The sequence below is a fragment of the Procambarus clarkii genome, chromosome 32, assembly GCF_040958095.1.
Source record: "Procambarus clarkii isolate CNS0578487 chromosome 32, FALCON_Pclarkii_2.0, whole genome shotgun sequence".
Taxonomy (NCBI): Eukaryota; Metazoa; Arthropoda; class Malacostraca; order Decapoda; family Cambaridae; genus Procambarus; species Procambarus clarkii.
Genome location: NC_091181.1, coordinates 30,672,670 through 30,687,128, shown reverse-complemented (window position 1 = coordinate 30,687,128; position 14,459 = coordinate 30,672,670). Strand labels below are relative to the sequence as shown.

The following is a 14,459-nucleotide window of genomic DNA, read 5'->3' as shown; positions in this document are numbered from 1 at the left end:
GCACGCACGCACGCAAACATAGTTCCAATCTACAAAAATGGTAGCAGAGAAGACCCTGAAAGTTATAGACCCGTATCATTAACAAGCGTGGCAGTCAAAACACTAGAATAAATAGTTGAAACCAAATGGCTAGAACACCTGGAGAGAAATAGAATAATAATAGACAGCATGGTTTTCGAACAGGCTGATCCTGTGTAACAAATCTTAGTTTTTTGAAAAGAGCCCCAAGAGATTCTACAGGAAAGAGATGGATTGAAATTGAAATAAGTTTATTGAGGTAAAATACACACAAAGGGATGAGGTAGCTCAAGCTATTCTCACCCCGTAAGAGATGAATGGGTTGACTTTATCTATCTGGACAAAAAAAAAAAAAAAAAAAAAAAAAGGCTTTTGATAGACTACCACACCAAACGTTTGTTTTTGTAAACTGGAACATACTGGAGGGTGTGACAGAGAGACTGCTGACATGGATAAAACCATTTGTTGACAGAAAGATAAGAGGGGTAATATAAAGGCAATATATCTGACTGAGAGGATTGAAGGGAACCTTTAGGGTTCCGTTCTTGCACCAATAATATTAGTTCATAGTCTACATAAATGATCTACCAGAAGGAATACAGAATACATGTGTGCTGATAATGTTAAGCTACTAGGGAAGATAGGGGACAGACGATTGTCGTGTCCTTCATCTTGACGTACCTTGCGTTGATTCCTGGGTTTCATGATCCCGCGGCCCGGTCTCTGACCAGGCCTCACAGTTGATGGTCAGGTCAACTGTTGGACGCGGCTGCTCGCAGCCTGACGTATAAATCACAGCCTGGTTAATCAGGTATCCTCTGGAGGTGTTTATCGAGTTCTGTGACACTGTGAGGGGTCGGCCAGTTATTCCTCTTATGTGTAGCGGAAGCGTGTTGAACAGTCTCGGGCCTCTGATGTTGATCGTTTTCTCTCAGAGTACCTGTTGCATCTCTGCTCTTCAACGGTGGTATTCTGCACATCCTGCCATGCCTTCTGGTCTCAAGTGATTTTATTTGTGTGCGCATGTTTGGGACCAGCCTTCTCTAATATTTTCCACGTGTAAATTATTATGTATCTCTCCCGCCTGCGCTCAAGAGAATACAGATTTAGACATTTTAGTCGGTCCCAATAAATTAGTTGTTTTATTGAGTGGATTCTAACAGTAAAGGATCTCTGCACGCTCTCCAGGGGCCAGATTCACGAAGCAGTTGCGCAAGCACTTAGAACCTGTACATCTTTTCTCAATCTTTGGCGACTTTGTTTCCAATTATTAAACAGTTAATGAGCTCCGAAGCACCAGGAGACTGTTTATAACAATAACAACAGTTGATTGGCAAGTTTTCATGCTTGTAAACTGTTTAATAAATGTAACCAAAGCCGTCAAAGATTGAGCAAAGATGTGCACGTTCGTAAGTGCTTGCGTAACTGCTTCGTGAATCTGGCCCCAGATCAGCAACTTCTCCTGACCAATTATACTTGAACCGTCAAGTAGATGGGTGTACAAACTATTATTTAATATTAAAGAAAAACTGTATTTTATATGTACATTTGTCTTAGAATTAATTTGTTTATTCAACTGGTTGTTTGCTTATTGTAATGAAGGCTTCTAGTGTTGGACCTGCACACACACACACACACACACACACACACACACACACACACACACACACACACACACACACACACACACACACACAGTGCCTCCTCTTGAGATGGCTCGTCACAAAATGATGTACTAAATAGAAAACGGAACAGCCTGCAAAATGTGATGTATCATTGTAGAGGATGAATTGTACGCTGCGGGCTGGCTGTACGCTACGGGCTGGCTGCACGCCGCGGGCTGGCTGCACGCCGCGGGCTGGCTGCACGCCGCGGGCTGGCTGCACGCCGCGGGCTGGCTGCACGCCGCGGGCTGGCTGCACGCCGCGGGCTGGCTGCACGCCCTACCAACCAGTGACTACGGGGATCCAGCTCCTGGTTCCCGGCCTACTGTTGTTCACACCACTCTCCAATTGCCTCTCACAACGTTAACCTGTTTTTATATACATATACACGGTACTAGGTACTGTCTCGTCAGCTTTATTATGGTGTGTTACAGTGTACTGTGTTAGTGTACTGTTTAACAGTGTACGGTGTTACAGTGTGGTGTGTGTGTCCAACAGGGTGTCGTGGGCGGACCGCATCATGGCGCCGCCGCCGCTCCGACAGTTCGCGTCGACGTCGGCCATGTCGGCGCGACAGGTGACGGAGGACACGCCGGCTGACCTACTGGAGGGCAGCATGGACCTGACCGTCATCCTCCCCGCCGGCCACAGGGTCAACATGTCCGTCCACAGGAGGTCAGTACACCCTCGTCTGCCCCCCTTTATGGTCAGTACACCCTCGTCTGCCCCCCTTTATGGTCAGTACACCCTCGTCTGCCCCCCCTTTATGGTCAGTACACCCTCGCCCGCCCCCCCTTATAATCAGTAAACCTCTCCTGCTCCCCCCTCCCTCATGTGTAAACCAGAGTACACACACAAATCACAATAGCGTGATGCATCTAATGAACAAATCCACAATAGCCATCACGCTATTGTGATTTCTGTGTGTAATGCAGTAGAGGCGAAGAGGTAGAGCGGCCTATTGACATAGCTCGGGTGCAGGGGGGGGGGGAATTGCGTATAATCATGGTTTGTGTCTCGGAGAGACTGCAGGGAACCGTGGTAAATCAGGATGATTTCCCGGTTGCAATTCTTTTAACCATGTCGTAGCTTAGGCGATTAAGGCAGCGTGTGGGGTCCTCTAAGACGTATAGGTTCGAACCCTCGTCACGGCCCTTGTGGATTTGTTAAATCAGAGTACTTTCCTAAAGGGAAGTAAACCTTTATAGCGTTGTTGAGGAGGGGTAGAACATATGGGTTATATATGAGAATACATATAGCACATATTATTATTAAATTATATATGTGAGCACATGTGTGGTGTCTCTAGCACAGAGAGAGAGAGGGTTTCCGGCACGACACACAAGCACACAGAGACACGGGTGCAAGACAGTGACATAACACACACACAGCAGCCTCGCCCAGCATCATCAAGCACTCACATTAACTCCTCCAAACTGCGTTGTGTCATGGCAAGGCCAGACAAGTGCCCCCAGAGCCCGCCATCGCTAAACAGACAGTAGTCGTAAACAGAAAACTAACGTTGAGGGGAGAGAAGCCCCCATGACGTGACAGGATGTCGGAGAACGGGCCCAAGGAATTCACACGTACTGACGCAGAGACCATTAACTGAGGAGATTCACGGCTTGGGACTTGTTAAGAGTCAATTGACCTTAATAGGCTGTCATATAGCCTCGCCCCTTAGCCGGCATATTTGGCAGTCTTTACCGTTGCTTGGCCCAGCGTCCACACTGACCAGAATTATAACTCATTGACGTTCTCTTGTCATTACCTCTTGTGGCCATACCGTGCCAGGTGCAGTATATGCTGCTTTATATATATATATATATATATATATATATATATATATATATATATATATATATATATATATATATATATATATATATATATAATATATTAATGTTGACCAGACCACACACTAGAAGGTGAAGGGACGACGACGACGTTTCGGTCCGTCCTGGACCATTCGCAAGTCGATTGTGAGAATGGCCGACTTGCGAATGGTCCAGGACGGACCGAAACGTCGTCGTCCCTTCACCTTCTAGTGTGTGGTCTGGTCAACATTGATACACTATATTGGTACACCTCAGTGTGTCACAGGAGACAGAGATGTCATCTCCCGTAATGAGGGAAGCTATACGGAGGTGGTTATAATAAATGACAGGACAAATCCTTGCGTTTTCACTGCACGGTTTCAATTCCTGTCAATTATATCTCCTATCACCTTTTCATCTTTTGTATTTTTATGATGCACTATAATGTCTTCCCTTAAGGGCTGATTTTCCACCTCTGGGGCCTGATTATCTCAGGTCAGGTGGCGGCCGAGTTTCTTACTTAAGATTTCGTCGAATTCTGAATTGCTGTAATCGTTGTTCACAGCGATTTGGCGGATTCGTTGAAGTTGGTGGTGCAAGAGCTGCCAAGAAGAGCATGTTCGTGTTGCACGACTTGCATATGTATTGATGACACATATGTGTTTCTCGTCACTCTGGCCTCCAACACACACACACACACACACACACTCACACAAATGGAATGGAATGCATTAGGCAGTGATGTGGTGGAGGCTGACTCCATACACAGTTTCAAATGTAGATATGATAGAGCCCAGTAGGCTCAGGAATCTGTACACCAGTTGATTGACAGTTGAGAGGCGGGACCAAAGAGCCAAAGCTCAACCCCCGCAAGTACAAATAGGTGAGTACACACACACACACACACACACACACACACACACACACACACACACACACACACACACACACACACACACACACACACACACCCACCCCTACCTGTCACACCGTTGAGGAAATAAAAGGTCAATAATGTCTTGGCTTCAACTAATCACAGGACAGTGTTCAGCACGTTACATGTGACGTCTTAGACAACCTTCCTCCTTCCAGACTGTCTTAACTAGTTGAGCATCTTGTAGAGGAGAGATACTGGTGCAGCTCTTAACAAGCTATTTCACTCAGTTGATGTTAGGTAACGCGATACTACTGTCACTGGAGTGGTAGTTGGAGCAGCAGGCGTTCAGTGGGTGACGACCAGCCTAGTCTGTCCTGTCATCAGTGGTGTGCACACAGGAGGATTGATTGATGAAGATTAAGCCATCCCAAAGGTGGCACGGGCACGAATAGCCCGCAAGTGGTGGCTTTTGTTGACCAGGCCACACACTAGAAGTTGAAGGGACGACGACGTTTCGGTCCGTCCTGGACCATCCTCAAGTCGATTGTTGGCTTTTTTGAGCCATTACCAGTATCAATAGATGATACTGGAGATCTGTGGAGGTGCGGCTGCACCCTGCGTGACGGGAGATGTCTCCCGTGGACACAGGAGGGATTGATTGATGACAATTAAGCCACCACAAGAGGTGGCACGGGCATGAGTAGCCCCGTATAGGTGGTAGATGTTTGGAGTAAATGTGGTCTTTGGTCGTGTAACATCCTGAAGTGTCTCCTGTGAACACAGGCTGTTTGTTGTTTTAGATTTAACTACTCACAACGAAGTATCCATGTAGCACGGGCTATGGTGAGCCCGTAACAGCGCCAGGCGTTGTTCTCACGGCACCAACTTGTCACTATTCAAGCACACCTGACCTGACCTTATAGTGTTGTTTTGCCAAAAATAAACACCAGTAATCGTTATGTTAAATTTTACACTCTGTGCCTGACCTAATTAATTAAACCTAACCTGATCTAACCTAACCTACCGAATGTAACCCCTAATGAACTCTAACTTAACCTGGCAAAACCCAATATATATTGATGTTCGTGGGATGTGTTTTGTAGTCTATTTTGTCTCTATTTTAAATGTAAGAATCTGGTGGTGATGCGGTGTTAGTGCGTGTACGAGCTGGCGCCACCGTGCGTGTACGAGCTGGCGCCACCGTGCGTGTACGAGCTGGCGCCACCGTGCGTGTACGAGCTGGCGCCACCGTGCGTGTACGAGCTGGCGCCACCGTGCGTGTACGAGCTGGCGCCACCGTGCGTGTACGAGCTGGCGCCACCGTGCGTGTACGAGCTGGCGCCACCGTGCAAGTCAACTTTACTTGTGGTGGAGGCACTTCTAGCCCATCATGGCCCACTCTCCATATATATATTCACAAAACTTTACACTCTGAGACACACTTGCCCTGAGCACATATGGATGGCTTGAGTTAGTGTGTCCATGTTGTTGTTCCACTGACTAACGTTAGTGCGTGTGTTGCCAGCACGCCCATGATGGACCTGCTGATCCAGGTCACCACCGCCCACAAGATCAACCCCGGAGGTCACGTCATCCATGTTGTCTCCGACAACCGCCTTCTCTCCTACAAGCCCTCCACGCCCATAGGTCAGTATCTCCTACAAGCCCTCCACGCCCATAGGTCAGTATCTCCTACAAGCCCTCCACGCCCATAGGTCAGTATCTCCTACAAGCCCTCCACGCCCATAGGTCAGTATCTCCTACAAGCCCTCCACGCCCATAGGTCAGTATCTCCTACAAGCCCTCCACGCTCATAGGTCAGTATCTCCTACAAGCCCTCCACGCCCATAGGTCAGTATCTCCTACAAGCCCTCCACGCCCATAGGTCAGTATCCCCCCACCTCCCCAACACTCCTATAGGCAATTGCCTCGGGCCGGTATACCTTCCCCTTCAAGCCGTTCTCTGCCCCATAGGTAAGTAGTCTCAATACTGGTGCATACACTCACGTTGGTAAAGCGTGAGCACTTCTCAACCTGAATGCGAAGTCACCAATGTTGTTGTTTTAGATTCTGCTACTCAGAAGAAAAAGTTGCAAGTGGCACGGGCTATGGTGAGCCCGTAGTGGACTTGCCCCGCTCCTGTGCCAGGTAAGTAGCACGGGCTATGGTGAGCCCATAGTGGACATACCTGGCACAGGAGCGGGGCAAGTAGCACGGGCTATGGTGAGCCCGTAGTGGACTTACCTGGCACAGGAGCGGCGCTGTAACTGGAAGTCGCCAAACTTTTCTGAAGATAAATAGCAACAGGTAGGTAGCACAGGGCGTGGTGGCCTAGCAAGCGGGAAGGGCCAAGTGTGTGGTCCTAGCAGCCAGGAAGAGCCAGGTGTGTGGGGGTAATCGCAGGGAGGAAGAGCCAAGTGTAGAGCAATAGTATCTTGTATGTTGTGATCATATCACCTTTGTGTTATCTGTTATATAGGGCTGTGAGATTTAGTTCCTTTATTTTTATCCTCATAGCTCTGCCTCTTTAAGATCTGGCACTAACCTTGTTGAGAAGGTCGGTACTCTTGACATTGTCGTGTCATGACGACCCGGCCACACATCACAAGCTGAAGAAACGACGATGTTTTGGTTTTTCGACGATGAACTTCTCAACCCAGGTCGACATAGGTTTAGAGCAAAAAAAAATCCAGTTTTTCACTTACTCAACCACTATGACAAAATCACAGAAGCATTAGAAGAAAAACAAAATGCAGAAGTTGCATTCACAGACTTTGCAAATACATTCGATAAGTGTGACCTTGGAGTGATAACCCATAAAATAAGATGAATAGGAATAACGGGTAAAGTGGGGCGTTGGATTTTCAACTTTGTCAAACAGAATGCAAAGAGTAACAATCAAATAAGATCAAATCAAAGTGCAGTAAAAATCTCTGTACCCAGTGAAAATTTCCTTTGTAGAAAACACTGAAAAATTACAAGCCGATATTAATTGTCTTAGATTGAGCAACGGAAAAAATATCAGTTTAACGGTGGTAAGTTCCAGGGGCCAGATTCACGAAGCAGTTACGCAAGTACTTACGAACGTGTACATCTTTCCTCAATCTTTGACGGCTTTGGTTACATTTATTAAACAGTTTACAAGCATGAAAACTTGCCAATCAACTGTTGTCATTGTTATAAAACAGCCTCCTGGTGCTTCGGAGCTCATTAACTGTTTAATAATTGTAAACAAAGCCGCCAAAGATTGAGAAAAGATGTACAGGTTCGTAAGTGTTTGCGTAACCTCTTCGTGAATCTAGCTCCGGGTACTTAGGAATAGTGGAAACGAGCACCTCCACACGGGCGGACACTGGCGTAATATACAATTTAGATACCGTTAGTATTGCTAACAAATGACCGTAATTATATCGGAGGTTTCTAGCCATCTTGACACATATTCCAAGGACTAATATTAACGTCTTCAAGAGAGGGAAGTGTACCAGTTTTAACGGAAGTTCCATAATTACCCAGCGGTTTGCGTGATGCAAGCAACAATAGCCCCACTGATCCTGGGAGACTCTTAAATCGTATTTTAGCAAACCTCGGGCAATACCGGTTTGTTATTAGTGTTAATACCTCAATAATGTTAATTGTGCTGTGTGATGTTAATTTGTTCTTGTGGATAGTAATGGCTAAAATTTTGGTGGAAGCCAAGGCCGCCATCTATGGTTGTATCTTGCTTACAGCTGCCCACAGGCCCACATATCCTAGTCTATAACAAGAAGAAGCTAGTCTATAACATTAAGAAGCTGGTCTATAACATTAAGAAGCTGGTCTATAACAATAACAACTTTCCTATAACAATGATACCCTTGGGTCGACAACGACTTCAGAGTTTCCAAGTTCGTAAACTGTTTAACAAATACAGTCTTAATGACTGAGAAAAGATATACAGGCTTCGTACATAGATCAGTGTCGAGTCCTAGTGTTAAGAACTAACACAATAGTCTTAAGACGGTGGCCTTAAGTGTGGGAGGGTATGACTAACAAGATGTTGTGACGCTGACAGGCACCCTGGACACGTCAGTCATCGAGATCGTGGCCAAGAACAGGGTGAACGAGGAGGCGAGGAAGCGACGGGCCCACCTCGTCACGCAGGCCATCGAGAAGAACATCAGGCTCAAGGTAAGGCAGGGAAGGTCCTATACCTCCTCCCTCGACTCCTACGGTCTCTCCTTGAAGGTTCCCGGGGGGCATTGTTGTCAGGTCACTGGCCAGGGGCCAGATTCACGAAAGCACTTACGAACCTGTACATCTTTTCTCAATCTTTGGCGGCTTTGTTTACAATTATTAAAATGTTAATGAGTTCCGAAGCACCAGGAGGCTGTTTATAACAATGACAACAGTTGAATGGGAAATTTTCTTGCTTGTAAACTGTTTAATAAATGTAACCAAAGCCGTCAAAGATTGAGGAAAGATGTACACGTTCGTAAGTGCTTGCGTAACTGCTTTCGTGAATCTAGCCCCAGGCTGGAAGGTTCCGGAGCTGCAGCAGCAGCTTCAGAGCTCTGTGGACAGTTGTTAAAGTTACCTGGGTAGTTGGAGGACTCCTCCTCACCAGACCACACAGTGTGGGTCTTATAAAGTAGCAGCTCACGAACATCAACGTCTTCTATACGTGAGTCGGTCAGGTTAGGCTTGGGTTTGTTTCTTGTCCATTGAGGCCACTCAAGAGACCGGGTCGGAAATAACCCCCCCCCCCCACGTGTGAATGATGGTGATGAGGTCTACAACCGTTCATCCTGGACTCTTTATCAAGTCGTCACTCTCAATTCTGCACGTGTGGGTTGTGTTGTAAAGTTACCGGGGTGGTGTTGAGGATTATGTAGGAAGACTTCTTGTATATTAACAAGCTTAGGTATACACAGCAATGTGCTGCTACCCTGTTCTATATGAAAGATTACACAGTGTAGATCAATAACTAGCTATACGTTCATTTAATATTCCCATCTCCCAGGATGGTTAGTCCTACAAGGAATCAGGAGAGAACATTATATGCGAGGCTGATCTATTAGCCTACACTAGCAAACTCAGGGTTGAACACAAGAATATTTTCCAATATTCGTGAGTGTATGAAGTAATTACAGAGCTCAAAGTACCTCATACCATTTGGTCTGAAATCACTGATAACAGCACAATAACAGATATAGTGTTGGAGAGTATGTCCCAGCTCTTGTTCACATAGTTTACAATTGGAATGTTCACCATTGGGGGGGACTTATTATCTGCAGCCACCTGCCATATATATATTGACATTACACCGTCAATAACAGTCAGTAACTGCTCTTCTGCCATCCCTAATTTCCTGAAATATTGCAGCTTTTACAGCAGAGATTCAACTCAATTTCAGGCTTATCACAAGCAGTTTTAGCTGCCTTGTCTGTGTCGTCATGCTGGATAACACCTATGTGAGATGGTATCCATACAAATGAGACTCTGAAACTCTTGCTCTTTGCATTAATAATGTTGTTTATAATGTATATTATAAACAATATCCTAGACATTCACTAGGAATGACATTCCTAGTGTCAATTCTGCATGTTGGCTTTTTAAGGGCCTGAAGAGCGGTGGTGGAGCATCATCCCGTACTGAAGATCTCGGCAAGCTCTCACAGAGCCTCGGGAGTACTGCTCTTATGGCTTACACTACCAGTGTATTGTTAATTAAACCACAAACAGTGAGTGGTTTACGAACCACAAACAGTGAGTGGTTTACGAACCACAAACAGTGAGTGGTTTACGAACCACAAACAGTGAGTGGTTTACGAACCACAAACAGTGAGTGGTTTACGAACCACAAACCACGTAAAATGCTTAAACCACATAATTGGTCCGACTCAATCAGGGCGAAAATCAGATCGAGTCTGGCTGGTTCATCTTCCCCCTCTCATTCTTGTGAGTTCCTTGACGTGCTGGCTTAGAAAGTTTCTTGTTGCTATGTGCAGCAATTTAGCTCCCTCAGGCCTCGGTTGGGGGTCTCGTTTCTCCCAGTCTATCTTCCCATGGTTGAAGTCTACCATGACTATCAGTCTGGATCTGTTTCTGCAAGCAACAACAGAAGCTGCTGCTCTTATATTAATGGTATCCATGACATTTTTATCGTATTTAGGCCTGGCTCTTCTGTCATTTAGTGGGGGGGGGAGGGTATATGTTACTATTATTTTTGTCTTCCAATTGCCATGGTGCCTGTTATGTAGTCGCTGAACCCTACACAGCCTGGGGGGTAACCACCTCTTTAAAACTCAGTCTTTTCTTATCAGCAGGGCCACTCCACCTCTTCCCTCCCTCTCTTTCCTTACCACATTATATTCCTGCTGAAACACTGCATTTGGTGTGACTTGTTAATTTTGTTTCTGTGAGTGCTATTATGTCTGGGTTTTCTTCTTTTGAAATTTTTCCAAGTTCACCTGTTGTATGTGGTGATCATGTCTCCCCTAACTACTCTTAGGGGTGAGGACGAAGGGATGATTGGGTGGACCAGTGAATAGGGAGAGGGAGTGCTTGGGGTGAGGAAGGTTTCAATCGGGATGGGGATGGGGTACTATACTCCTCATGAGTACCTTTTTTTAAAATGTTTAAACAAATTTCGGCCGCTCTCATAGAAATAGATAACTAATTCTGGATACCATATATTAGTTTTTATATTAACGCCAGGACGGTCAGTCTGTTGTAACAGTTTTTTAACATGTAAAAAATTGTAGGTTCTTAATGCATAAATATGAAGCGCAACTCCATAGTCTCCTGAGACTGATGGATGCCTACTATAGAAGCAACTTTCTTAAACGCGGCTCGACAATTCATTTCACTCATCTACGATCAGTTGCTGTATATCTTAGCACTTTATTATATAAATGTATGTCATAAAACCTATATTAGTTCATATTCCCGTAAATTCAAAAAGACTTGTTTCATGTGAGTGTAGATGTCTGAGTCGGCCAGCGAAGACTTGCCGACCGCCAGATACAACTCTCCATAATTTCGGTCATTTTGGTAGAGAACTTTCCTGGCCAGCCATACGGAGTCTGTCCAGTGACAGTATTGTCCTCACGTGACAGTATTGTCGTCAATACGGAAACAGCGTCATTATGCTCACCATTCAGAGTTGGTGTCGTCAAATTGGCGGCAGCGTGGGGTCGACCCCCACACAGCCCTCGTGTTGACATGAGCCGCGTGGTTGTCTCTCCCATGTATGGCACCTAAACATTGTTGACAAGAGCAAATAATATATCGTAAGATCTTTAACCGGTGTTTGAACACTCATTAATATATGATATAGCACATATAAAACTATTCCTCAGTTGGCTATTGCATTACTCTTTAATATTAATGTGTCTAGTAGTAGTAGTAGTCTTATGACGATGATGTGGTGTGTGTGTGTAGTTCACCGAATGTTTCTCTCCTGTCTCGCTTACGGCAGCCTAAGGAATACGTCTTCAGGCAGCAGCTGGTGGTAAATACCGACACATGTGTAGTGCATCACTCACACCCTGCATCACCTATACTCTTATAATAATCTACTAATTTACTTTTCAAACTCTGTATCCATAACTACAAAGTAATATCCTGAGATATATATATATATATATATATATATATATATATATATATATATATATATATATATATATATATATATATAATGTCGTACCTAGTAGCCAGAACGCACTTCTCAGCCTACTATGCAAGGCCCGATTTGCCTAATAAGCCAAGTTTTCATGAATTAATTGTTTTTCGACTACCTAACCTAACCTAACTTTCGGCTACGTAACCTAACCTAACCTATAAAGATAGGTTAGGTTAGGTTAGGTAGGGTTGGTTAGGTTCGGTCATATATCTACGTTAATTTTAACTCCAATACAAAAAAATTGTTCTCATACATAATGAAATGGGTAGCTTTATCATTTCATAAGAAAAAAATTAGATAAAATATATTCAGGAAAACTTGGCTTATTAGGCAAATAGGGCCTTGCATAGTAGGCCGAGAAGTGCGTTCTGGCTACTAGGTACGACATATATATATATATATATATATAATATATATATATATATATATATATATATATATATATATATATATATATATATATATATTCTGGCTACCTAGTAGCCAGAACGCACTTCTCAGCCTACTATGCAAGGCCCGATTTGCCTAATAAGCCAAGTTTTCCTGAATTAATATATTTTCTCTAATTTTTTTCTGATGAAATGATAAAGCTACCCATTTTATTATGTATGAGGTCAATTTTATTTTATTGAAGTTAAAATAAACATAGATATATAACCGAACCTAACCAACCCTGCCTAACCTAACCTAACCTCTCTTTATATGTTAGGTTAGGTTAGGTAGCCGAAAAAGTTAGGTTAGGTTAGGTAGGTTAGGTAGTCGAAAAACAATTAATTCATGAAAACTTGGCTTATTAGGCAAATTGGGCCTTGCATAGTAGGCTGAGAAGTTTGTTCTGGCTACTAGGTACGACATATATATATATATATATATATATATATATATATATATATATATATATATATATATATATATATATATATATATATATATATATATATATATATATATATAATGTGTGTGTGTGTGTGTGAATGACACACACCCATACACAAGTTGTAAATACAATAATGGTAAATTAATTACAATTTTATTTTAAAGTTTTTAAACCAGACAGCTTATTTTGTGTAAATATTAAAAACAAAACTTAGTAAAATGACGTTTCTTCCAAAAAAAAGTCACATACTCTCATTAGACTGACTTAACAACACGGTATTCATAGAGGAAGAGAATGTAATGTGTGGTACGTTGGTGTGTTTGGTGCAGGTGAACCTCCCTCGCAGCCAGCTGGCCGTCTACCGCCTCCCGCCCAAGACCCTCATCTCTGACGTCCTCACCATGGTGTGTAGAGACCGCTGCCTCGACCCCAACACCCATGAGATACGTCACCCCGGTGAGTACCCGGCTACTGCCCCTCTGTCACTCTTGTTGAGGGTCGTCACGAGACTCGTCACCCCCGGTGAGTACCCGGCTACTGCCTCTGTCACCCTAGTTGATGGGCGTCACGAAACTCGCCGCCCGGGGTGAGTACCCGACTACTGTCCTCTCTCACCCTTACCTGGTACCACCCTTACCATCATTTGTATGCGGAAAATCCAGAGAAACGAGAAAGGGAGATGAACGTTTCAGACGATCAAAGCCGTTGTCAACACCAGACAACAGCAAGTCTGGTGTTGACAACGGCTTTGATCGGCCGAAACGTTCATCTCCCTTTCACATTTCTCTGTGAATTTTTCACATATATGTATATACATGTCTGGCCTTAACAAAATTATGGTGTTAACAATTTCAACGCCTACTTCAGTGCCGCCAGTTGAAAAACGTTGAAAATCTCGGCTTTATTATGAACGAGACTGCGAGGTCACCCATCCAGTTACTAACCAGGTCCAGCACAAGTTTTATCAGAGTGACCAACACATCTTGCTCAGTCATACGTTGTTGTTTTAGATTTAGCTACTCAGAACGAAATATTCATGTAGCACGGGCTATGGTGAGCCCGTAAGTCATACGTCTGTACCCGGCACTGTACCCTACCCCACTAGCCTTGGACCTGTTGCATTACAACGTAATTGCTCCAACTTGAACATTCTTCGTCAAATCCGGCGATTAAGTTGTGGAAGGAGGTGGCTTCTACAACTTCCTCTGTCAGAGGACTCTACTTGTTAACTGGCCGTACAGGGTACGAGGGAGGGAATTATCAGGGATAAGCGCCAAGCCATTACGACTATATAGCACTTGGAAGGGGTCAGGATAAGGATTTGGGATGGGACGGGGAGAAGGAATGGTGCCCAACCGTACAGGGTACGAGTACTTTCTTACGTCCGACTCATTTACGCTTCCACCTGTGTGGAAGCTGACCGATTTTAGCCGGTTGTATACTGTCTAACTATACAGTTTAATCTTCCATTGTTAACCAAGTAGTCTGGAAAAACACGATGATAACAATGTGTGTGTGTGAGTGGGTGTGTAGGTAATTCA

At 44.3% G+C, this 14,459-nt stretch overlaps 1 protein-coding gene across 2 annotated transcripts in view; it reads left to right on the top strand.

The window, feature by feature from the left end:
* Positions 1–14,459, top strand: part of LOC123759342 (streptococcal hemagglutinin) — a 186,932-nt gene that overhangs the window by 75,939 nt on the left and 96,534 nt on the right. For both annotated transcript variants that reach the window (XM_069335103.1, XM_069335102.1), the window contains 4 exons: positions 2,181–2,357; positions 5,902–6,023; positions 8,428–8,543; positions 13,248–13,374. In XM_069335103.1, coding sequence (XP_069191204.1) covers positions 2,203–2,357; positions 5,902–6,023; positions 8,428–8,543; positions 13,248–13,374 — 520 coding nt within the window. In that variant the 5' untranslated portion in view covers positions 2,181–2,202. The remainder of the gene's footprint in view (positions 1–2,180; positions 2,358–5,901; positions 6,024–8,427; positions 8,544–13,247; positions 13,375–14,459) is intronic.